Consider the following 24,640-nt stretch of genomic DNA (forward strand, 5'->3'; position numbering starts at 1 on the left):
GTTTCTGCTCGCTGGTTCCTCCGCGCATCATCGGCATTTTGGCGAACTAAAGTGATTTCAATGCTAAAGAATTGATTGATACAACTGACAGTGCGAAGCCGAGTGAAGACGCCCGCTTCCGTGTTTATGTACGCTCTCAACCTCATGTGACAGTGAGTCAGTCGTTGCAGACGACACCATTATTTGAGGTGGAACTGTGTTGAGAAACAATTTTCTATTTGTCTTGTATAACTATCTGTATGTCTAAAAACAAACTCAAGTTTTTTTGTGTAGGAAAATTACCATTTTTTTAGTCTGACGTTATATTCTACATGATTAAAAGCGTACACTGTCAATTTCATTGAAATAGAACACCCCTATTAAAGGAATCGTAACTGAAACCACATGCATGAACTGCGTCCAATCCATAGAGAGAAAAAAATCCAATCGTACTGAAATCACGCCCACTTTAGGAATGTTGCAGAGCTCTGCATTTAGCCTAACAACTGCTTGGAATTATGACTAATTATTAATATAGGGCCTACTTAGCTCACGGAAGCTTAATACAACCAAGTTTTTCAACTAAAGGTATCAAATGAACTGCTCTCTTTCTCAGGCCATTTAAATGGCAGTGATTCTCAAAAGGGACACAGGTCTACACACACACAAACACAAAACACAGGCCTGTGTGTGTGTGTGAGAGAGAGTGTGTGTGTGAACATGTAGAACATTTCGGAATAATCCTTGATGACTCATCAGTCAGTAACATGTAAAATGCACACACTCACACACACACACACACAAAACACAGGAGAGAGAGTGTGTGTGTACGTGTGTGTGAACATGTACAACATTTCTGAATAATCCTTGATGACTCATCAGTCAGTAACATGTAAAACCTCTAAACAGATCCATCTTCTTGGGAAACCTTGTGCAGCAGCTTAGTTGGCCCTCTGCCTCGATCACTAAATCGATGAAGTCGACCTGCCCTTGCGTTAGCTGTATCCTGCCAATCCATTAATCACGTAATGCATTACATAGCGCTTCTTCGGGAGAGTCTTCTAATAATAAATACACCCTAGTGGTCCGAGAGATCGCTCAGGACTTTGGAACTCATCTGTGCTTCCAGGACTTACCGTGCTGGCCAAAAGTATTGGCACCCATGCTAAAGTTGACTGAAAAGAGGAATATAAAATCATCTTTTGGAAATTGATCTTAATGCCTTAAGTGAAAAATTAGGAAATATCTAACCTTTAAGGACACCAATTTTCTTAGTGAATGAATAATGTATCATAAATAAATAAATGTTCTTCCTTAAAATACAGGTGTCATAAGTATTGGCACCCCTATGTTAAATTCCCATAGAGACAGGCAGATTTTTATTTTTAAAGGCCAGTTATTTCATGGATCCAGAATACTGTGCATCCTGATAAAGTTACCTTGGCCTTTGGAATTAAAATAGCCCCACATCATCACATACCCTTCACCATACCTAGAGATTGGCATGGGTGTTATTTCAGTTAGCCCATTAGCTGGTTTGATTTGCATTGAGCTCAATGAGCTGTTCAACTCCCTTGCTGTTCTTGCTGTTGCTGTTCAACTCCCTCTTCTCCCCCCCTCTCTCTCAACTCTCCCTCTCTTGCCTTTTCTCTCTTAGTATAACACTATATGGTACCATTGATATACTTATTAATACTGACCATCAAGACTTATAATAATACTAACCCACTCTATATCTCTCTTTCTTCCCCCTTTACCCCCTAAACCATTACCAGTCATCAGCCATCCTTTTCTTTGGCCCTCATCGCACCTGAAGTCCCATCCCTATGACTGCCCTACCATCGCCTGTTGCTGTCCCCTTACCCGGACTCCTTGCCCTACGACAACTCCTAATCCCTTTCCCTTTCTGACACTAAATAGGATTCATGCATTATCATACTGGATATGTAACCATCCTACCTCTTTGTAACATATACCTCAGGTGGCTTTAAACACCATGTTCTATTCTCTACACCTAACTAACCTTTCATTTATCATTTACAGACTTTACTGCCCTGTAACTGACCCTAGGCAGATGGGTCAGGCCCTTGAGTCGTGGATCTGTTCGAGGTTTCTTCCTATATGTATCTCCAATTCTAGGGAGTTTTTCCTCGCCCCTGTTACTCATGGGCTCTCTCTGAATGTTTCAACACTCTAAAGCACCATGAGACATGTGTAATGTTTTGGTAGCGTAGAAATCTAGACGCACCCTAGCAGCAGCAAATGTAATTTGCAGCCAGGGTAGTCTAGCAACTCTCCGTTGGCTTGCGAGCTGGAAAAATTCAACTTCAATCAGGCCAATCACATTGTGTATAGAGTCGGCGACGGATGGATGATGCTGCTGGCGAACAGCGGTCTTTGAATCGCGACTCGAGTTAAGCTTTTTTTAAATTGGCAAAAGTTTGATAAACTAGCCAACTAGTTCTGCTGGTGGGTAAATGCATGGGACTCATGAGTTGCGCTATCCTATTGCGTGCAGAGGAAATTTGAAAGACAACCGTTTATCCCGCCCCTCGGATTGAGCACCCAGACCCTACATCTTGATGTGGGTCTGGCTTGTCAGACTAATGTTTTGGCGCTCTATAAGTGAAATTAAATTGAAATTGAAATATATACAGATAAAAACAAAATTATTCATTAGCCTGGGTGTTCCCATGCTGCCTTGCGCGCGATTTGATTCACGCTGCTAAGGCAGCCTGGAGACCATGGAGCAAATTTTCGCCTGAGATAGGGGACCAATCACAGAATAAGGGGGAAAGCAAGACAATGATGAGCTATGCACAGACGCATTTGATAGACATCCGTGGCACCCAATAAACGGATCTGGGCATTTTTTTCAAATACGAGAAAATTAACGTTTGGTTCCCAGACCACGGGTGTGTTCGAAACGGGTAAAGTTGCTGCCTTTTAAGATATCTAACTGGGGAGCAAGGCAGCAAGTGCGGTTCGAAACCGAAAAAACAAATTCTGCTGCCTTTTAAGATATCTTAGAATTCCCAAATAACGGTCATTTTTGAAGGCAGCATCGATGCACACTTCATGCTGCCTCCTACCCATAATCCCTTGCGGCAACGTCTGAAACAGCTGTGAAAGGTAAACAAACATGGCGGATGACATCGGTAATGGCTGCTGAATCTGTTTAAAATGTCATTTGTGTGATCTTATTTTGCTTAGATTTGCAGATTACAGATTAGAAATAAACAATTTACTATCTGATTATGCCATTGTTGTAACCATTAATAGCGTCTGGTCTGATATATCTGCCAGCCGTAAAACTAATTTATACCGTTAGCCTGCTAGCTTACGTAAGCTAATTTAGTTTAACGTCAGGCCTTTGCTAACGTCATACCGTAGTGTTAACCAAAGATTCTAGAGTGCTACGCTCATTTTTAAAAGATGCATTTAATCCAAAATCATGTCTAGTGAGACAGCTCTCTATGTAGGGAGGGAGGCAGTAGGCAGCTGTCTCCCGTTTGGAACACACCACGTCTCATTGAGAAGTGGTGGCGCTAGCCAGGCTAATTATTCATACCCCTGACAAATATTGATTTAATGTTGATTTTCTCTTAACAATATGTTTGTTCTGACTAAAAATGACACTGTCACATGCCAAAAGGTTACAAAAGGTAGACAAGATCTTTTATGAAAAATGGCATGTCCAAAATTATTCATACCCTTTTTAGATAATCAATGGAAACATCTTTATTTGCCATCAAAGCTCTCAAAATGGTTCTTATAATACCTACCAAGCCTCTCCATGTCTCCACAACGATTCTAGACCGTACATTTTTTATGACAGGTCTGGACTGCAGACAGACCATTTTAGCACCTGGAATTTTCATCTATGGAGAACTACTGTTTAAATACTATGTGCAGAATTCATTTTGGCAATTGGCAATATTCACATTCACATATACAGTACATATGTGGTGAAGAAGTGGGATGGTTTGCTGGAGGCCATCGGAGACTTGCCCAGAGTATGAGCCATATTAGGGCCCCCAGAGTCTGACCCCTGACTCCTGTGTGATGGACCCAGAAATGAGTTGGACACTAGTGTGTGGGGCACCTTAGGATGGCAGAAGTACACTGGAGGAATGCTTGGATGGATAATCGTATGTGTGAATGCATTTTCAACTAATGTAAATTAAAATTAAAATTACATGTGCCATTGGGGTCATTAGTTTGTCATATCAGACTTACCAATTGCGTGTTGTGCGTTTGTGTAATGTAAATGCACCTAAAAGGTTCTCATTACTAGCCTGACGAGCCAGACCCACATTAAAATGTAGGGTCTGGCCACTCACTGTTCGCAGTGCTCAGTCCGAGGGGCGGGATAATCGGTTGTCTTTCAAATTCCCTCTGCACGCAATAGGACAGCGCTATGAGTCCCATGCGTTTCCCACCAGTGGACCTAGTTGGCTAGTTCAAACTTTTGCCAACTTAATAAAAGCTTAACTCGTGTCACACTGTTCGCCAACAGCAACATCCATCTTTTCAAGTAGCAGAGAATTTAAGCCAAACCGTTGCAACTCTGCCATGAATCATTATGTTAAGCCCGCCTAACGACTCTATACACGATTTGATTGGCCTGATAGAAGTTTAATTTTTCGAGCTTGCAAGCCAACGGAGAGTTGCTAGACTAGCCCTGGAAGCAAATGTAATTTGCTGCCGCTAGGGTGCGTCTAGATTTCTAGGCTATCTCATTACCCTATTAGCCTAAACATTGCTTCTAAGTCTGACTCAAAGTCACATTGCACCTCTAAGATCGACTATCTTTTATTATTTAAAAAAAAAAAAACCTATGCCTTAAAGGAACCATATGTAAGATTGTGGCAAAAACTGGTACTGCAATCAGTTTCAAATTACTGTAGAGCGGTGTATCCCTTCCCCCTCCCCGCTGACTCGAGGTTGCCAACCCAGATGCCGAAACATTATTGACTTTGTGATTAGTAGATAGGTGGAGGGTGGCGCATCAGGCCAAAACACAACATGACATGACAAAACACAACATCAACATCAGTTGAGGGCTGCAACTTCACTTTTTAAATGACAATATCCTGGCCGGACTACTGTTGTCAGTGATATAAGTATTGGAAATTAACATGATTTCTTAATGTCTAGTGACGTATTAGGGCCATTTTATGATTAATTGAAATACATTTCTTACATACGGTTCCTTTAAGCATGGACATTGGTTTAGAATCAGGAGGTTGTCCACAAGCAAAACATTTAATAAAAGTTGTTTTAATGAATGTATGTTAAAACATGTATTTATCTATCTAAATTGAAAGACTATTTAACTATTTGATTATTTGCAACATAAACATATTATCTGCAAAAAATGATCAAATATAACTAAAAATATCTCACCCACATAATTGTGACATCCCCAGAAAGCCAAGTATAGGTCCTCTTGAGAGTGTAGTAGGACTCAAATAGGCTAGATGAATTATTAGACTATTCCCTAACAGAGGACAAAAATCAATTGCCAGGCTTGGTCTCCACCTACTGGTAATGCCGCATATTACACTTCTCTCTTGAATCTTTCTCTCGTTTACTATTTGCTCAAATAAACTCTCTCTATTATCAAATTATTTTCTGTGTGTGAGTGTAACCCTACTCGTGATCTGTCCGAAGTCATCATGCATTTCGGACAATGTCCCTGACTCACCGCCCTGTCACTGTGTATGCTGCTATGGTTCGGGTACGTTTTGTCTGGTTCATGCCATCACGCACGTAGCAGCCTGGAAGCCGGATGACGAAATGACGCAATGTTAAATCCTGGGCGGTAGCCTACTGATGAGTGTCAAACTATATTCGTTGGGAGCAGTTAAACACTTTAACTAAAGGTGTCACAATGAAAGTAATATCACGGTTATTGCTGACCTTTTTGGTATGTATTGCCCAAAATAGCGTCCACGGTAAAGAAGAGAAAGAATGTGAAGTCTGCGAAGGGAAGCTACAAAGTTTATGTCAAGGGGACAACTTCGAAACATCCTCCACAGGTGGGTCTATCGTCTCTGTTCGAGCTACTTAAGTAGTAGGCTATTATTTTGTCTGGGAAAGGTAGTTCAGTTAAGAGAGAGAGAGAGAGAGAGAGAGAGAGAGAGAAATGTCGTGCTTTCATTTAGGTATTGGAAATAAAATAGCCATAATCATAATCTCCTGGCTCTGCTAAATATTTCTCTAGGCTATGTGTAAGAATGAGCCTGTTAGGCACCAAGGCTACCATCACTTCCTTCCCCTTTCTGCCCTTGAAGTGCTGTGATTCAGGTGATCACTAAACAGAACAGAAATCTTGGAGTCTCTCTGTGTTTGGATACTTTTGCATTTATTTGTTGTGATGATAGAAGAGATAGATAGCCTAGATAAATGGATGTATGAATGGATATAGATCGAAAGGTAAAGATAGACACTTTATTAATGTTGAAGGAAATTGCCATCCATAAAATAGTAGTGGTAATAGTTATGACATAAACCATAGTTTATTCATCAGATATCCGGGACTGATGTTATAAACTAAACTTCTCATGCACTTTGTGTGTGTGTGTGTGTGTGTGTTATTAGTCTCCATTTCAGAGCTGAGACGTTTGTTAGCTGAGCGTAAAGTGAGACTCTTTGATGTCCGCGAGCCTGATGAGTTTGCAGAGGGACACATACCTACAGCTATCAACGTACCATGTGAGTCATTCTCTCTCTCGCATTCACACACACACAAACACAGAAGGGTGGGAGTCTACACTCTTGAATGAGGTACTGAGCCATATCGCCTTGAAAGGCCTGGCACGATTGACACTTGGAGACATTTTGAGACATTTATAACTTTTTTTTTCTCCCAATGTAATCAGCATTTTTGCTGTCAGTGACCGTACTGAAGACCCCAAGAACTGCTCTTGCACCTTTCTCAAAACTGTAGTCTAAACTGAATCAATGTAAACATGCACTTAGCTCAAACACAGTTTTTTTTTTCATGTTCAAATTTTTTATTATACGGGCAACAGGCTTTTGAGGTAGTTTTCTCTTGTTTGGTGGGTGTGTCAGTGGTGCTGTCGGATCAGCGTGGACATGTAGAACCCGCTGTATTAAAAAGGCAGTAAGCGCAGCTTATCAACCTGGCATTTACAGGTGAAAGATAAAAATGGAAAGATGTTACGCTGAGGAAGGGATTGTCCCGAAATGTCAGGTTGAATGAAAAGTTGAAAAGAAAAGAAAACTTATATTCAGATTGATTTCATCAGGCTCAGAATAAATTTCGAAAAGAAAGCAAACAATGGCATTCTCAGAGTAACCTGACTCTCGCCAGATGAATTTCGTTCCGCCTAGCTCCACTCATCCATCTGGGATCGATCCATTGGAGAGGTGTTTCAGAAGGCTGGGCCTTATCAAAAATCCTTGCATATGATTGGATAAGCCACTTGTCCGTCATCTATTGACGTGCTACTTCAACCACTCACATCAAAGCCAACCCGTGATGCTGAGAACAGTCTCACAGTCGCTTCTACGCTACGTCACATCTATGAAACTCCCGCCCTGCGTCCTGATTGGCTCTACCATAAAATCTGGTGCCAAAATCACTCTCAACGGATGCGATCCCAGATGGAAGTGAGTGGAGCTAGGCGGAACAAAATTAATTTGGCGAGAGTCAGGTTATTTTCAGAGTGCTTGCATGAACAACAGTGTTCAACGCCCCACAGTTTGCTTTGAATCACTTTGCAACGTTTTGCAGGAGAGTTGGGGTGGGATGTTGGTACAGTAGCCTCAGGATAGTTCTCTTGTGATGCTTGTTAGAGTACCAGCCTTAAGGGGCTGGCATGATACTGCATCTGCGTTCGGCGCACACGATGATAGCGAGTGTGTGACGAGAATTGCGTCAACGCGGCATGCCTCCAAATCTTGTGTGACCCCGCATCTGCGCAAAGAGAGCATTGAATGCGCATGTGTAAAACACGTGTAAAGTTATCTGTGATGCTTATTGGAGTAACAGCCTTACTGTAGGATAGTTCTCTGTGATGCTTATTGGAGTAACTGCCTTAGGATAGTTCTCTCTGATGCTTATTGGAGTAACTGCCGTTGACTCTTGAAATTGAACTAGTGATTCCGCTTGTGCAGTGGGCGAGCTGAAGCAGGCATTCGGGCTGACTCCAGATCAGTTTGCGGCGCGCTATGGCACACAGCTGCCCCCCCCAGACGCTACTAATGTGGTGCTCTACTGCCAGAGGGGGCGCCGCAGTGCAGAGGCTCTGGACATCATCTGTGGACTGGGCTACCACAGGTAACACACAAACACAGCTACATATACACACACACGTCCTTGACAGTGAGGGGCGGGGGCAAACACACACACATGGGGGATTGTGTATGAGGGATGTTTTGGACGCAGGTAACACTCACACAAACACACACACAAATTGAATTGGGGGAGGGGCAGGGGGCTGTATGTTAGTGATGCTCTGGACGCAGTTTGTCAAATTCCCTCTTTCTCTCTCTCTTCTTAGGGCCCGTCATTATGCAGGTGGCTACAGTGTGTGGTCTCAGCATGAAACATTGTGAGGGCCACAATAAACTGTGTGTGTGTGTCACAAAAGAGAGTATATCTAATCAAATACCAGCAACCAGTAATTACACATGTACATTAAGGAACACACACACATGGAGAAGTGCTCAAATGTCTTTTCAGGACGCTTTAATATAAAAATGTTCTTCAGCAATACTCAGTATTATATAGTTTTTTTAATCATCAGGGATATTTTGTATAATGAAAGATTATAATTGTTTTAGTCAGAGATATTTTGTTGTATTTAAATCAAATACTAACCATGTTTTTGCCTGAGGAAATGAAAATACTATTTATTGGAATCGGATGGAAGTGATTGTGTGTGCAAGACAATAGAATGAATAAACTTGGAAAGAGTCTTGATCATGAAACAATAAAAGGATACATGTTATTTATCGTGTGTGTGTGTGTGTGTGTGAGGTCAGCCAAGCTTTGAGCACAGTGGTGTGCGTGTGTGGTTAACAAGCTATCTGAATCTCAAGCATAGTGTGTGTGTGTGTGTGTGTGTGTGTGTGTGTGTGTGCGTGCATGTGCGGTTAACGAGCTAGCTGAACCTCAAGCATAGTGTGTGTGTGTGTGTGTGTGTGAGGTCAGCCAAGCTTTGAGCACAGTGGTGTGCGTGTGTGGTTAACAAGCTATCTGAACCTCAAGCATAGTGTGTGTGTGTGTGTGTGGTTAACAAGCTAACAGCACATCAAGCATAGTGTGTTTTAAGAGCTGTAGATTGTTTCCATGTTCTACTGAGGACCATCATGTGGTTTGTTAGCATGTGAGTGTATGTGTGTGTTTCTGCATGTGAGTGTGTGTATGCATGCCAGTGTGTGTGTGTGCGTGTGAGTGTGTGTGTATGCATGTGAGTGTGCGTGTTTATATGCATGTGAGTGTATGTGTGTGTATGCCTGAGTGTTAACAGGCTAGCAGGTGAGCACAGCCGTTTGTGTGTCTATATGCAGCTAGCCGTGTACCGATGTTATTACCGGTATGTATGTGCGGGGTGAGCATGTGTGTGTGTGTGTGTGACATGTTTAAGGGTCAGGACACAGAGACGTTTTGGTAATCAATGTCCTCTTCATCATCATCATCATCATCATTCTCCTCTGCACCCTTGATGTACTCCTCTCCTGTGTCATCCTGACCTTTTGGGACGCTCCCTTGGTGCACTGATACGTTGACGTAGTCCCGGAGCTGGACTCTGCGCTTCTAGGAGAGAAATCAGGACACAGGACTGGATAACTTTTACTGTACTGTATATAATCAAACTGATTAATGTACTTGAATCAAAACACAGGATTAGGTGATTGTGTCTTAGTATGTATCGAGTTGGGATATCCCATAACTACAAGGAGAAGGTTCCAGTGCGAACTCAGAGAATGGAGTCAGAAGCTTTATAACGAGGAAACAGCGCTCAAAGAATCCTCCATAGAAATGCATGGGGTTAGTTCGTAACGGCAATATTTTCCCATTCACTTAAATAGGAAAATAGCTGCCCGATAACTGGCCAAAGTGCATTGCAAGATGGCCTGCGAGTGGGGGGACTTGAGGACTTGCCGGATAGCAAATCAGACTCACCTTACAAACAATCACAGTCGTCACGACAACCACCAACACTAGAGCACACGCAACGCCTCCCAAGATGTATACGATCTGTAGAGGAAGGCCTGGAAGGCCACACACACACACACACACACACACACACACACACACACATTCATAATGGTCATATTCGTTAACTGGTCTAACACTCGTATTACTATGATATAAAACTATATCCATACACCCATAATTGATAAGATAAAAGCATAATATTGCATGCAATATGTGTACACCACGTGAAATTTTTAAACTCACAAACTACAAATCACACCTGTACACTTAGGACTGCTAAGAAAAAATAAATAAAATAAAATAAAAATAAAACAAAATCACATGACAATTTTAACCTCAACTGACAAATCACAGATCAGACAGCTTCACATTATTTTACATACAGCCTGAAATACATGTTATAGTGGAGCCTACAGTTACTGCGGAGTCTTGAGAGAATGTTTAGCTGTAGAGCCTTGTGATGAACTTAAAACTAGAACTAAAATGAGTCAGTGTGTTCAGCAAGGGTGTGTGGAAAGACACAAAACACACTTAATACACTCAGCTCTCGGGCCTTTAATACACAGAACAGAAGCTACTGATTTCCACAACAACACACACCGTCACAGTCCAACAGCGTGGGGCAACACACACACACACACACTTCTTGCAGACCCAGTCCCTTACCTAACAGCGTGGGTCTTTGAGAAGCTGTGTGGTCTGCCTCTTCACTCAGATGCACTTCTGCCTGCAGCACTCCATCAGGGAACATATTCAGCTGTTTGGGATTGAAGTCAGAAAAGCTGAAATAAACCCACTGGCCACCTGCTCACACCTCCACCACTCCCTCCATCCCCAAGTGCTCCTATCCCTCCTTCCAATGCCCCTCTTCATCCCTCCCTCCCTCCAGTGTCTCTATCTATCCCTCTCTCCACCGCTCTAATGCCCCTCTTCATCCCTCCATCCCTCCCTCTCTGTATCCATCCCTCCCTCCAATGCCCCAATCTTTCATTCCCTTCCTCCATCCAATACCCCTCTCTATCCCTCCCACTCCTCCATCCAATGCCCCTCTCCATCCCTCCCTCCCTCTCCTCCTCTAATACCCCTCTCTATCCCTCCTTCTCCTCTAATACCCCTCTCTATCCTTCGCTCCCTCTCTGCCCCTTCCTCACCCCTGGTTCTCTCTCTACCCACCTTGCAGCAGTACAACCCAAAGTCCTCCATGCTCACGTTCCTCAGGGTAAAGCTGTTGGCTGTCGTCATGGTGACACGTCCCTGGTAGGTGTCGCTGAGTGACAGATTTGCCCCCGAGGGCATGAAGACGAGAATCTTCTTGGGCGCCACCCCACGGTCACACCGGGTCCACTCCATGGTGATGTGGGAGCTGTCATGAACCTCACAGTGGCCCTGGCAGTGAGGTTGCCCCCGGTTACTACCCTGGAGGGAGACTGACCTCTCCCTCCTGAGAGGAGACTGTCACCTTGGACCCCTGAGCCTGGGACGGACGTGAGTTAAAGTATGTTACGCAAGTTAATGTCCCGTTGGTGTAATAATAATTAAAAATGAAATATAAAGTAGTATCGTGGTGTAATAATAATTAAAAGTTAGATATAAACCAGTTAGTATGGTGTAAGAAGAATTAAGCCTAAGTTCGTATCGTGGTGTAATTGTTAGAAGGCCGAGGACCTTAGCCCAAAATGGAAACCTTCACACCTGGACACCTGGCTGCACCCAAATCTCTGTTTCTCAAGACACAGGCAGCTGTGAGACGTTTGCATGCTGGCATGCTGTGGATCAGTTTAAATCATTTCCTGGCTAAAGTCATCTCACATACGTGTCCCTAACAGAGGCCATAGACATGACACAAGTCCTACTGAGTTTGACGGTCTTAACTTGGCCACACACTTTCAGTTGCTATTTACAGGTGTGATTTCTGCTCTCTAAAGTGAAAACCTAAATTATCTGTTCAGATGAAAACATTTCTTGGCTTTGATGACTAACTCACAGCAGGCCGAGAGCAAACGGTTCATCAGTAGCAGCCTTGGTACTGTTCATCAGTTCAACAGGCCTACAGCGGCTAAAAGTCAGCTCGGTTGGATCTGATTAAACAAAGCATCTCAGCCAGAGGATATATTTCAGTGTTATTGCTATTGCCAAAAAATATGCCAAATAGAAAAATACACATTTTTTCCACCAAATTATAATTTTTAATCCGAGGATGAAACTACTCAACTGCAACTGCTATTTTACAAACCAGTAAACCCTGTATGATGTATCTAAATGCCTGAGATGTAGAATGTAAAGTTGTGAGAGAGGTTTTCAGAGCCTACTGTAACAGCAGACCAGTACGATGACCTTCACCCATGTCCACCTCAGACAGACATCCTCTGGACCTTCACCATAGCCAGCCATCACTCAGCCTGGTCCGAGACTTCTGTGTGTGTGTGTGTGTGTGTGTGTGTGTTTATGAGCAAAACCTCTTCCTGAAACTCTTTGAGGTTGTATGTATGCCGAGAACCACAATGGTGTGTGTTTGTTGTTTTATATAGCATCTTCAACCTAAAATAGTGAACAAAGAGAAAAGGCTACAGGAATCATTGCATTTCACAAACAGCACATTAAAAATACCACGACTCACACAACGCAGCTCTTGTTGGCAATCTAAACACACATCCAATAGAAGGGAGAACAGAGAAAGAAAGGAAGAGAAAATTTGAAGAGCAATTGTTCACTTTTTCTTCCTAGAGTCTGTCTCAGTTCATCCTGTGTAAAGTGACACTTTACAAACCGGTGGTGTGGGATTGTATTGTTTGAGTGACAGGTTTCAGAAATGATATGGCATGATTTTGTGTCTAAGCAGTTTAAAAAGAATGTTTTCAATGTACAGTGCAAACCTGTATTGGTAAAAGATAATATTTCTTAGATAAATATAACTTAAATATAACTTAGTTCCACAATGAAGACAATGAGGGGGAAATCCTCATAAACAAATAAATATATTTTTTTATATTTATTTTATTTTTTTCAAATAAAAAAACACACATGCTACAATTATTGGCACCCCTGCATATAAGTAAGGGATAATGTAATGTAATAATCGCCCGACAGGGCGAACCGGACCCCGACGCGCAACAGAATATGTCCAAATCATCTAGATTCTTAGGGCCTCTCTTGTGCATTCTCCTCTTGAGACCACTTTTTGGGGCAGCCGTGGCCTACTGGTTAGCACTTCGGACCTGTAACCGGAGGGTTGCCGGTTCGAACCCCAACCAGTAGGCACGGCTGAAGTGCCCTTGAGCAAGGCACCTAACCCCTCACTGCTCCCCGAGCGCCGCTGTTGATGCAGGCAGCTCACTGCGCGGGGATTAGTGTGTGCTTCACCTCACTTTTAATTAATACCAAATGTACTGTATGGGGGTGGGGTTTCGGGAACTTCCTCTTTCTTGGTTGTTGGTTTTATATACATTATAAAATAACTAAAAAGAAATCAAATGTTTTGGCATTTAGTTGCCAGTAGCAGATTGTCTACTAGCCCATTTGAAAGTGTCCACCATGTTTCAGCGTGCAAAGCTTTCAGTTACACTAAGTGCATGGGTCATTGTCTCTGGGGTTTTGGGGCCAAAACTCTGGTCTTGAAACTTTTGGTCAACAGGCAGCTAGCATGCTGTGGATCAGTTTAAATAATTTCCTGGCTAAAGTTATCTTACATAGACGCCCCTAATAGTCCATAGACATGTCAAAAGTCCTACTGAGATCGACGGTCCTAACTTGGCAACACACTTTGAGTTGCTATTTGTCGGAGCAATCTCTGCTTTTTAAAGTGAAAACCTGATTTATCTGTTCAGATGAAAATAGCTCCTCGGCTTTGATAGCCAACAGCAGGCCTGTTAATTTTTAGTAGCCTATATTCGAACCTATCCATAACCCGTTTTTGCTATTTGACTCATCATTTCACATACAAAAATATAAATAATGTCAGACAGCAAATTAGTAATTATTTAAAAATATATATAATCATTTTGAAAAAATCTCTCCTGCCAGCAGGGGGTGCTGCAGCACCCTCAGCACCCCCCTTTAATACAGATTTTTTTCTCTGAAAGTAGTCTAATTGTAGGATAGGACACTGGTTAAGGCGTTGAACTAGAAATTGTGCGACCTGGGATCGATCCTTACCTCGAGATAGCCTAATATTTCGCAGATCACCTTCTACTTCATTTGTTACAAAGAGAGAAAATATTTCACTCGAAGGAAGTTGCTCTTTGGGACACTGGGCAAGGCGTTATTTTCACAGATCGCCTAGCTACTACTTGGTTAGGCTACAAAGAGAGGAAATATTTCAACATGGGAATCGCTTGTATTCCCCAATGCCTGTACTTATGAACGTATCAATCATTTGCGGACCAAATGGCGCATTTTGTATTAGGAATTTTTGTGTCCTAGGGCCGCAGGACATTCCTAACCGGGCCGTAGCCTACGACATGAGTTTAAAAAAAATGCATGCGAACTAAACTAAATTTAATTCGCAATAATGTCATGTTTTTACATGGCATAGGTCTATATGCAGTTGTTTGATTGCACGCATGTTTGCATTTTGCAAGGTCTATTTTCTTACGCCTGTCTGTCCCGCCTTCAACACTTTTACATATTGCCTTCAGCGCGCGCGCAGCCTCAGGTCAGCTCACTTCACTTGATCAGTTCTTGGCTTAACGGTAGTGTCACACGGTTAGCTAAACTGCTAGAATGAGCAACAAAAACAAGCATCTTTAGCAGGTCACCGGCCAGAGTGTTTGAGTTGCGAGAGCCGCTGCAGAGATTTCTTACAGAAAAAAAAAAAAAAAAAAAAAAAAAAAGTCACCGTTAGCTGCACATTTTAGTGATGAGGACTGGGTGTCAAAACTTCGCTTACCTGTGTGACATATTCGGGTTGCTTAATGACCTCAACCTGTCACTCCAGGGAGAATGACGACTGTCTTTAAACTGGCAGATAAAGTCGCTGCATTTAAAGCAAGCTTGATTTGTGGGGACGACGAAAGTGGACCGGGTGTATTTGATATGTTCCAAACAGTAGTGGGGGTTTTAGGAGAGACTGAGGCAGGGCCCTTTCTCTCGCAGCTGGTGCGCGATCACCTTGTTGCGCTTTCAAATAAGTTTGAGCGTTACTTCCCATCCTTCAAAGATCCACGGCAAACCAATGAGTGGGTCCGCAACCCATTTGTCAATATCCCGAATAGTCCTAACTTGTCAGCGCAGGAGGAAGAGCAGTTGATCGAAATTGCAAATGACTGGTCTTAAGAGTGTGTATAAGGAAACCTCTCTGGTGGGTTTTTGGATCAAAACCAAAGCAGAATATCCCGAGATAGCCGTAAAAGCGCTGAAAACGTTTCCCACCATGTATCTATGCGAGGCCGGGTTTTCGGCAATGACTGCAACTAAGACCAAATTGCGCAATCGACTGGACATTTCAAACACACTGAGGGTGTCACTGTCTTCCATCACCCCCAGATGGAAGCTTCTTGTTGCAGGGAAACAAGCAGGGCTCACACTGATTATATTCGTAATGCACGTTTAGTTCCCATGTTTTGTTCACGTTTTTCACAAGAGATCGTTACCTTCACTGTTCATACATAACTGGAGCTAGTTCTTTCCAAGTAATGCATGCACAACACATATGGAACATGGAACCCCGACCCCGACCCCCGGTCCGCGGAAAAAAAAAAATAGGAATCAAACCGGTCCATGGTACATAAAAGGTTGGGGACCCCTGTCCTAGGGTGCATTCGAAGCCTCGAGAAATTAACCACTTTTCAACACATTTGGCTGGAAAGCTTCAAGGTTTCAAGAAGCTTCATCTCGCCATCACTAGCTGGAGCTGATAAATCATAACTGCTCAGTCAGTGTCAGGATACTGAAGATAGGACCCACGCGCAAGACTCATTCAGACAGAAAACCCACTTTACTGATTTACAAAATTGACAAACTTACAAGACAGGCCTCAGGATGAACAGAGAGACGATCTGAAAAGGACAGAGAAATGGGGGTGGCAGAAATACACAGACTAATTAACAGAAAGACAGCGGACTGGACCAGACTAACAAGACAATAACAGGGAACAGGTGTGAGCAGAAACGGAGGGAAACTAACAGGAAGACAGGAGAGACAGAAAGTGCAGACCATATAAGGGAAAAGGGGTGGAGACAGTCACATGACAGCAGACAGGTAAACACAGAGCACATGACCGAAAACAATACACAGAATGGCCACCAGGGTGGCACAGAGTCAACAGTCCAGGCCAGATCCTGACAGTCAGAGGATATCAGTGATATAGTCCTTAAAGGTTGGATTTTTATTCATTTTTTAATTAAGACATTAAGATCAATTGATAAAAAAGATCAAATCAACTCAAAAAGATCAAATCAACAGATGATTTTATATTCCTCTTTTTAGTCAACTTTAGCATGGGTTCAAATACTTATTCTCCCCACTGTATATACCAAAAATTATACCAAATACCAATTTATATACTGTACATGTAATAACACATTTTATCCACCAAAAAATGAGGTTTAGGGTTTAGGTTCATCCTCACTTATCTATCCATTACATGTGAATTATATTGCAAGGACCAATGTTCCCAGAGCAGCATCGGGTTAAGACAGTGGAAGCCGGGGAATTGAACACACAACTTCTCAGACTAATGCAAGCTAGCCCTGCTCCCTAACCATGACACTACCACCACCCAGATGTTGACAGTAACCTACCGTAACAGCAGACCAGTACAATGACCTTCACCCATGTCCACCTCAGACAGACATCGTCCTCTGGACCCTTGCCACAGCCAGCCATCCCTCAGCCTGGTCCGAGACGTGTGTGTGTGTGTGTGTGTGTGTGTGTGTGTGTGTGTGTGTGTGTGTGAGTGTGTGTGTACATTTATGAGCAAAACCTCTTCCTGCAACTCTTCAAGGTTGCATGTATGCCGAAAACCACAAATCTGTATGTGTGTGTTTGCTGTTTTTTTTTTTTAAAGTATATTTTTTGGGCTTTTTGCCTTTATTCGGATAGGACAGTGAAGATAGACAGAAAGGAGTGGGAGAGAGAGATGGGGTGGGATCGGGACATGACCGCAGGCCGGACCGGAGTGTTGAGAAAAGGCTACAGAAAGTGGCCTCACTGCTTTTCACAAAGACATTTAAAAGAACACAACACACATTCAAATCCCTACACACAATTTACAAACCTGCACTCAGAAACACCACAAATGTGCAAAATAAAACTCTACATTTGAAACTCAATCATTCCTTTTCAAAAGCTAACTATAATGTCTAATGGCTGTTCATATTGTCAGACTTGTCCAATCTTGTCAAGGTGTAATAATTGTGTCTTGGAATGTGCAACATGTATGTAATGGTTTCCTTAATGTTTGTGATATTAAAGCTGCAGTTGGCAAGTCTGACAGATTGAGGGGACTTAGCCAACATTTTGAATGTTTACAACTCTCATGCCCCTCCCCCACTACCACCAAGCACCCTCTCATTGTAACAGCTGACCAGTACGATGACCTTCACCCATGTACACCTCTGACAGACATCGTCGTCCCTCGCTATACAGCCAGCGATCCCTCAGCCTGGGTTGAGATGTGTGTGTGTGTTTGTTGTATGTGAGTGATACTCTGAATGCAGTTTCCCTCTTTCACTCTCTTTTTTCTTAGGGCTTGTCATTATGCAGGTGGCTACAGTGTGTGGTCTCAGCATGAAACTATGTGTGTGTGTGTGTGTGTGTGTGTGTGTGTGTGTGTCTGTGTGTGTGTGTCTGTGTGTCTGTGTGTGTGTCACAAAACAGAGCATATCTAATATCTAATCAAATACAGCAACCAGTAATTACACAGGCATATAGTATTAATGAACAGACACACATGGAGAAGTGCTCAAATCTCTTTTCAGAGTGCTTTAATATGAAAATGTTCTTATGCAAAAGTTTCAAAAGTGCTGTGAATTATATATCCGTAATTATATATTTTTTAATCAGTGATATATTTTGAATATCAGAGATAATTGTTTTAGTCATCAGTGATATCTTGTTGTATTGAAATCAAAAGCCATGTTTTTGCCTGAGGAATTTACAATATTATTTATTGGAATTGGTGATTGTGTGTGCAAGACAATAGAAAAATGTCTAACTTGGAAAGATTCTTGATAATGAAACAGTAAAAGGCTACATGTTATTTATCTTGTTAGTGTGTGTGTTTGTGTGTGTGTGTGTGTGTGTGTGTGTGTGTGTGTGTGTGTGGTTAACAAGCTAACAGCACATCAGGCATAGTGTGTTTTAAGAGCTGTAGATTGTTTCCAAGTCTAGCATGTGTACTGTATGCAGTTCTGTACTGTATGCAGCTAGCCGTGTAATGACCCAGATGGAAATGTGTATGTGCGGGCTGAGCATGTGTGTGTGTGTGTGTGTGTGTGTGTGTGTGTGTGTGTGTGTGTGTGTGTGTGACATGTTCAAGGGTCAGGAACCCCTGGGGATGTTTTGGTAATCAAAGTCCTCTTCATCATCATCATCATCCTTCTCCTCTGCAGCCTTGTCGTTCTCCTCTCCCGCGTCATTAGGACCTTTTGGGACTCTCCCTCGGTGCACTGGTAAGTTGGCGTAGTCCTGGAGCTGGACTCTGGAGCTGCGCTGCTTCTAGGAGTGGAATCAGGACACAGGATTGGATAACTTGCTGTACTGTATAGATGCCTTGAATCAAGAGACAGGATTACTTGATTAGCTGTGACTTCGTATGCGAAGTGTGCCCCTGGTGGCCTTGTAGAGGTTTGCACTGAAACCTTTTTGAACTAAGAGAACGGCTTTATAATGAGGAGACACAGCACTGAAAGAATCCTCCATAAAAATGCATAGGGTTAGTTCATAATGCCAATATGGCAGTAGTCTCTACACATATCCCGTCCCTTCCTGTGCCTCCCCATTCACTTGAATCGCAAAATAGCTGCCCAATAACTGCCCAAAGTGCATTGCAAGATTGCCGCAGAGTGGGGGGACTTGAGGACTTTGCCGGATAACAACTCAGACTCACCTTACAAACAATCACAGTCGTCACGACAACAACCAACACTAGAGCACACGCAATGCCTCCCAAGATGTACACGACCTGTGGAGGAAGGCCTGGGAGTAAACACACACACACACACACACATTTATATTTGTCATTTTCGTTAACTGGTCTGGTATTATTATGATATAAAACTCTAAAACCTCCATAATCCATAAGATAAAGGCATAATATTACATGCATGATAATATGTGTACACGCACACACACACTCAGTAAAACAAACTCTTTTCAGACACAGTGCCTTATCCAACAGCCAGGGACAACACAAACACACACACACACACACCCACACACACACTCACGAACACACGCACACACACACACAGACACACACACACACACACACAGTAAGACACACTCCTGGCAGAACCCGTCTGTAATGAGTCCTAATGTTTCTATACTGATCAAACTCCTGATCATGTGAACTGTTGATTAATTTCCCTACCACATGATGGTATGACCTCATGGTGGGCCCATTGTCACATATTGCTGCTACAACAACTTTTGATTATATCTCTAACCTTTGCCTTTTTCACAGAGAAACTAACTAGGAAGCAGGAAATGTAATTAATGTGTATATTGTCATGTCTTGATTAATGCAGTCTCACTACAACAATGGTCTCAAGTCTCATCAAAGTACTCTCAAATCAGATGACCTCCAACCATGTGATCCCAAATCAGCTGACCTCCAACCATGTGATCCTAACTCAGCTGACCTCCAATCATGTGAATGTAACCAACCACAAACTAGGTAGCCTATTTAAGTGAAGTTTACAGAGCATTCTAGGAGCCATTCTGTAGTCAGAATCTCCCGCACCACTAAGGTGTGTAGTCATCATCCTCTGAGCTGGTATGTTCATTCTCATCATTTAGGAAACCATATGATTGCTTCATATGGTTTCCTAAATGTTCCTTTAACCTGTTTTCGTAACTTTCACATTATTCATTTAGATGTAACTTCTATAATGTATTGGATGAATAGCTTGTATCTGACAAATAAATTGTGATGTTCTGACCCGCATAGCCTTTCTATTGCACTTGTAGTCCAGAGTAGCAGTTTAGGTAACGTTACTAGCATAATGGACGGTTGGGATTAGTTATCGCCGCCGTAGAAACTAAATCACCTGGGAGCTGGCATGTTATTATGAAATGACCAAGCATTACACAGCGGTGGGCAGTTTGTCAGCGATGGTCCTAGATTGGTCACGAAAACCTAGCACAGCCTGACCCCTGTAGCATAGGAATTTGCTTGACTGTCTAACACGCTGATGAGTATAGCAGTCCGGATCAGCATGTAACCTCTGACCACTTCCAGACCAATACGTGTTATGTTTAGGAACCGCCGAATTAATCGGCAGGTGGAGGAGACCTATAGTATATATTCCTAAGCTTGAGCGCGTGTCACAAGAAAACGAGTTAGGCATTCTCATTAACAATATGTATTGTGGGCATATCAACCCACTAAGGATAACAATGTTACAATGAACCAAAACTTTTCTAATATTGAGCGGAGTCAGATTTATTAGGTTTAACAGGGGTTTATAATCAATTGATATATTTCCAACAGTGCGCGGACAGCTTCACAATTTCCTTCGACCACTCCCAGTTTCCTCATTGGTCCTGACTAGTGACGTCTTACACATCCCTTACCAAACAGTGTGGGTCTTTGAGAAGCTTCATGGTCTTCCTCTCCGGTTCCTTCACTCAGATGCACTTCTGCATGCAGCACTCCATCAGGGAACATGTTCAGCTGTTTGGGATTGAAGTCAGAAAAGCTGAAATAAACCCACTGGCCACCTGCTCACACCTCCACCACTCCCTCCAGTTTCTCTATCTATCCCTCCTTCTCCTCCTCCTATGCCCCTCTCTATCCCTCCCTCCCTCTCTTCCTCCAATACCCCTCTCTATCCCTCCCTCTCCTCCTCTATCCCTCCCTCTCCTCCTCTAATACCCCTCTCTATCCCTCCCTCTCCTCCTCCAATACCCCTCTCTATCCCTCCCTCTCCTCCTCTAATGCCCCTCTCTATCCCTCGCTCCCTCTCTGCCCCTTCCTCACCCCTGGTTCTCTCTCTACCCACCTTGCAGCAGTACAACCCAAAGTCCTCCATGCTCACGATCCTCAGGGTGAAGCTGCTGGCTGTCGTCATGGTAACACGTCCCTGGTGGGTGTCGCTGAGCCACATCTGTGACCCCGAGGTCATGAAGACGAGGACCTTACTGGGCGCCGCCCCTCGGTCACACCGGGTCCACTCCACCATGTTGATGTGGGAGCTGTTACGATCACGAACCTCACAGCGGAACGTCACGCTGTCTCCGGCCCTGGCTGTCAGGTTTCCCCCGGTTACCACCTTGGTGGGAGACTGACTGCCTTGGACCATCAAGCCTGGGACAGACGCGAGATACACATTACACAAGTTAATGTCCCGTTGATACGGTAAGGTAAAAAAAAACAATACTGAGAAAAGGTATGTACTTGAGTTGGTGTAATAATAAGTACAACTCGCATAGAATCAAGAACATGTTAGTGCAGCAATAAGTACTTCTTGCACAGAATCAAGTAACAGTTCTAGAAGGGGGATCGTCAAGTGGTAAGTGCTATATCTATCGTTCTAGTGCTAGGAGAGGAAGTACATTAAATATAAGTTAAGAGGTATATTAGATAAAGTAAATAAAGTAAGTTTGTGTCTGACTGGTGTAATAATAATTTAGTTTGCCATCCCTCAACAGACTAGCTCATGTGAAAGTGTCCATGTTTCAGCGAGGAAAGCTTTCAGTTACGTTCAACATAAGCGCATCGGTCATTGTCTCTGAGGTTTTGGGGTCAGAGCTCCGAGAAACTTCTGGTCTCTGAGAAACTCTGAGCTAACATGCTGTGGATCAGTTTAAAAATGTCCTGGCTAAAGTCGTCTCACATACACGCACCCAACAGAGGCCATAGACATGACACAAGTCCTACTGAGTCTGACGATTATAACTTGGCCAAACACTTTCAGTTGCTATTTGCCGGAGCAATTTCTGCTTTCTAAAGTGAAAACCTGATTTATCTTTTCTGAAGAAATATAACTCCTTGGCTTTGATAGCTAACTCACAGCAGGCAGAAAGCAAACAGTTCATCAGTTCAACAGGTTTGGTAGTTACTGTTCATCAATTCAACAGATTGACTTTAGCCTTACTCAGAATCAGCGCTGCTGGATCTGATAAAATATAGCAGCTCAGACAGAGAATATATTTAAGTATTACCATATCCCAAAAATGATACCAAATACCAAAATATATACTGCATTATGTATAATAACACATTTTACCCAATTAAAACAATGAGAAGTTGAGGATTAAAATTACTCAACTGCAACTGCTATTTACAAACCAGTAAAACTATGTCTTTAAATGTGTGTGATGTAGAATGTAATGTTGTGAGAGGATTTCAGAGCCTACCGTAACAGCAGACCAGTACGATGACTCTAACCCATGTACACCTCAGACAGACATCGTCCTCTGGACCCTCGCCACAGCCAGTCATCCCTCAGCCTGGTCCGAGACTTCTATGTGTGTGTGTGTGTGTGTGTGTGTGTGCAGGCGCATGTGTATATATTTGTGAGCAAATCTTCTTCCTGCAACTCTTTGAGGTTGTATGTAGGCCAAGAGCCGCAAAGCTGTGTGTGTGTGTTTGCTGTTTTTATATAGCATCTACAACCTGCAAGAGTGATGAGAAAAAGCTACAGGAAGTAGCATCACTGCACTTCACAAAAACCACATTAAAAAATGACACACCTAATCAACGCAGCTTTTTGTCTCTGAGAAACTCTGAGCTAACATGCTGTGGATCAGTTTAAAAATGTCCTGGCTAAAGTCGTCTCACATACACGCACCCAACAGAGGCCATAGACATGACACAAGTCCTACTGAGTCTGACGATTATAACTTGGCCAAACACTTTCAGTTGCTATTTGCCGGAGCAATTTCTGCTTTCTAAAGTGAAAACCTGATTTATCTTTTCTGAAGAAATATAACTCCTTGGCTTTGATAGCTAACTCACAGCAGGCAGAAAGCAAACAGTTCATCAGTTCAACAGGTTTGGTAGTTACTGTTCATCAATTCAACAGATTGACTTTAGCCTTACTCAGAATTAGCGCTGCTGGATCTGATAAAATATAGCAGCTCAGACAGAGAATATATTTAAGTATTACCATATCCCAAAAATGATACCAAATACCAAAATATATACTGTATTATGTATAATAACACATTTTACCCACCAAAACAATGAGAAGTTGAGGATTAAAATTACTCAACTGCAACTGCTATTTACAAACCAGTAAAACTATGTCTTTAAATGTGTGTGATGTAGAATGTAATGTTGTGAGAGGATTTCAGAGCCTACCGTAACAGCAGACCAGTACGATGACTCTAACCCATGTACACCTCAGACAGACATCGTCCTCTGGACCCTCGCCACAGCCAGTCATCCCTCAGCCTGGTCCGAGACTTCTATGTGTGTGTGTGTGTGTGTGTGTGCAGGCGCATGTGTATATATTTGTGAGCAAATCTTCTTCCTGCAACTCTTTGAGGTTGTATGTAGGCCAAGAGCCGCAAAGCTGTGTGTGTGTGTTTGCTGTTTTTATATAGCATCTACAACCTGCAAGAGTGATGAGAAAAAGCTACAGGAAGTAGCATCACTGCACTTCACAAAAACCACATTAAAAAATGACACACCTAATCAACGCAGCTTTTTGTCACTGACTGCTGTGTCTGAACACTCTGAACACACACCCAATAGAAGGGAGACCAAAAGAGAAAATTAATTATTATAAAAAATAATTTATAATTATTCACTTTTTCTTCCTTTTCTTCTTTTGGAACAGAAGCTGCAAGAGAACAACATGAAGGAGGTGTGGGACTGTATGAAATCTATCACTGGCCTTAAGAAGAGCAGCAGCTCTGTGGAGGGAGACCTGGTCAGGGCGAACAAGCTGAACCACTTTTACAACAGGTTCGATTGCCCACCCCACCTCATTACCAGTGCAACACTCACCCCCACCATCACTGGATATTGCACCCCTCCCCCACATGGCTACCACGAACAAAGAGGTGACAACGATCTCAGTCAACAGCCATCAGACACACAGACCTCAGATGCTGCCCCCCTCCCCTCCCTTCCCCCCCTCCATCATCACTGCTGATCAGGCTATCGCACCTCTCCCCCACATGGTGACCACGAGCAGTGCGGCAACAATGGCTTCAGCCAATGGCCATCAGTCTCTAGCCACACGACAACCCTCACAGAAGCACCCTCCTCCTCCTCCTCACTCCACTCCCCCATCATCCCCATAATTTCAGCGGACCAAGCAAGTTATCTCTTAAGGAAACTCCAACCTCGTA

General features: G+C 42.9%; 3 protein-coding genes across 3 annotated transcripts in view; 1 reads left to right on the plus strand and 2 right to left on the minus strand.

Moving 5' to 3' along the window:
- The window catches only part of LOC125291183 (cystatin-B-like), a 6,053-nt gene extending 5,940 nt beyond the window's left edge, over positions 1–113 (minus strand). Inside the window, exon 1 of the mRNA XM_048237792.1 lies at positions 1–113. This exon is cut by the window's left edge and continues 35 nt beyond it. Coding sequence (XP_048093749.1) covers positions 1–37 — 37 coding nt within the window. The 5' untranslated portion in view covers positions 38–113.
- Positions 114–5,775: 5,662 nt separating this feature from the next.
- LOC125291182 (thiosulfate:glutathione sulfurtransferase-like) lies at positions 5,776–8,963 on the plus strand. The gene is made up of 4 exons (XM_048237791.1): positions 5,776–6,023; positions 6,586–6,699; positions 8,128–8,290; positions 8,514–8,963. Exons 1-4 carry the CDS (start codon positions 5,876–5,878, stop codon positions 8,566–8,568), a joined length of 480 nt encoding a protein of 159 aa, XP_048093748.1. The 5' UTR covers positions 5,776–5,875; the 3' UTR covers positions 8,569–8,963.
- A 9,258-nt stretch (positions 8,964–18,221) lies between these two features.
- Positions 18,222–23,939, minus strand: LOC125291016. Its single transcript, XM_048237526.1, has 6 exons — positions 23,643–23,939; positions 22,697–22,803; positions 21,340–21,644; positions 20,912–21,011; positions 19,224–19,312; positions 18,222–18,832 (listed from the first exon to the last, which is right to left on the minus strand). Exons 2-6 carry the CDS (start codon positions 22,779–22,781, stop codon positions 18,656–18,658), a joined length of 756 nt encoding a protein of 251 aa, XP_048093483.1. The 5' UTR covers positions 22,782–22,803; positions 23,643–23,939; the 3' UTR covers positions 18,222–18,655.
- Between the last annotated feature and the right edge of the window lie 701 nt (positions 23,940–24,640).

This window comes from Alosa alosa, chromosome 2 (assembly GCF_017589495.1).
Source record: "Alosa alosa isolate M-15738 ecotype Scorff River chromosome 2, AALO_Geno_1.1, whole genome shotgun sequence".
Lineage (NCBI taxonomy): Eukaryota > Metazoa > Chordata > Actinopteri > Clupeiformes > Clupeidae > Alosa > Alosa alosa.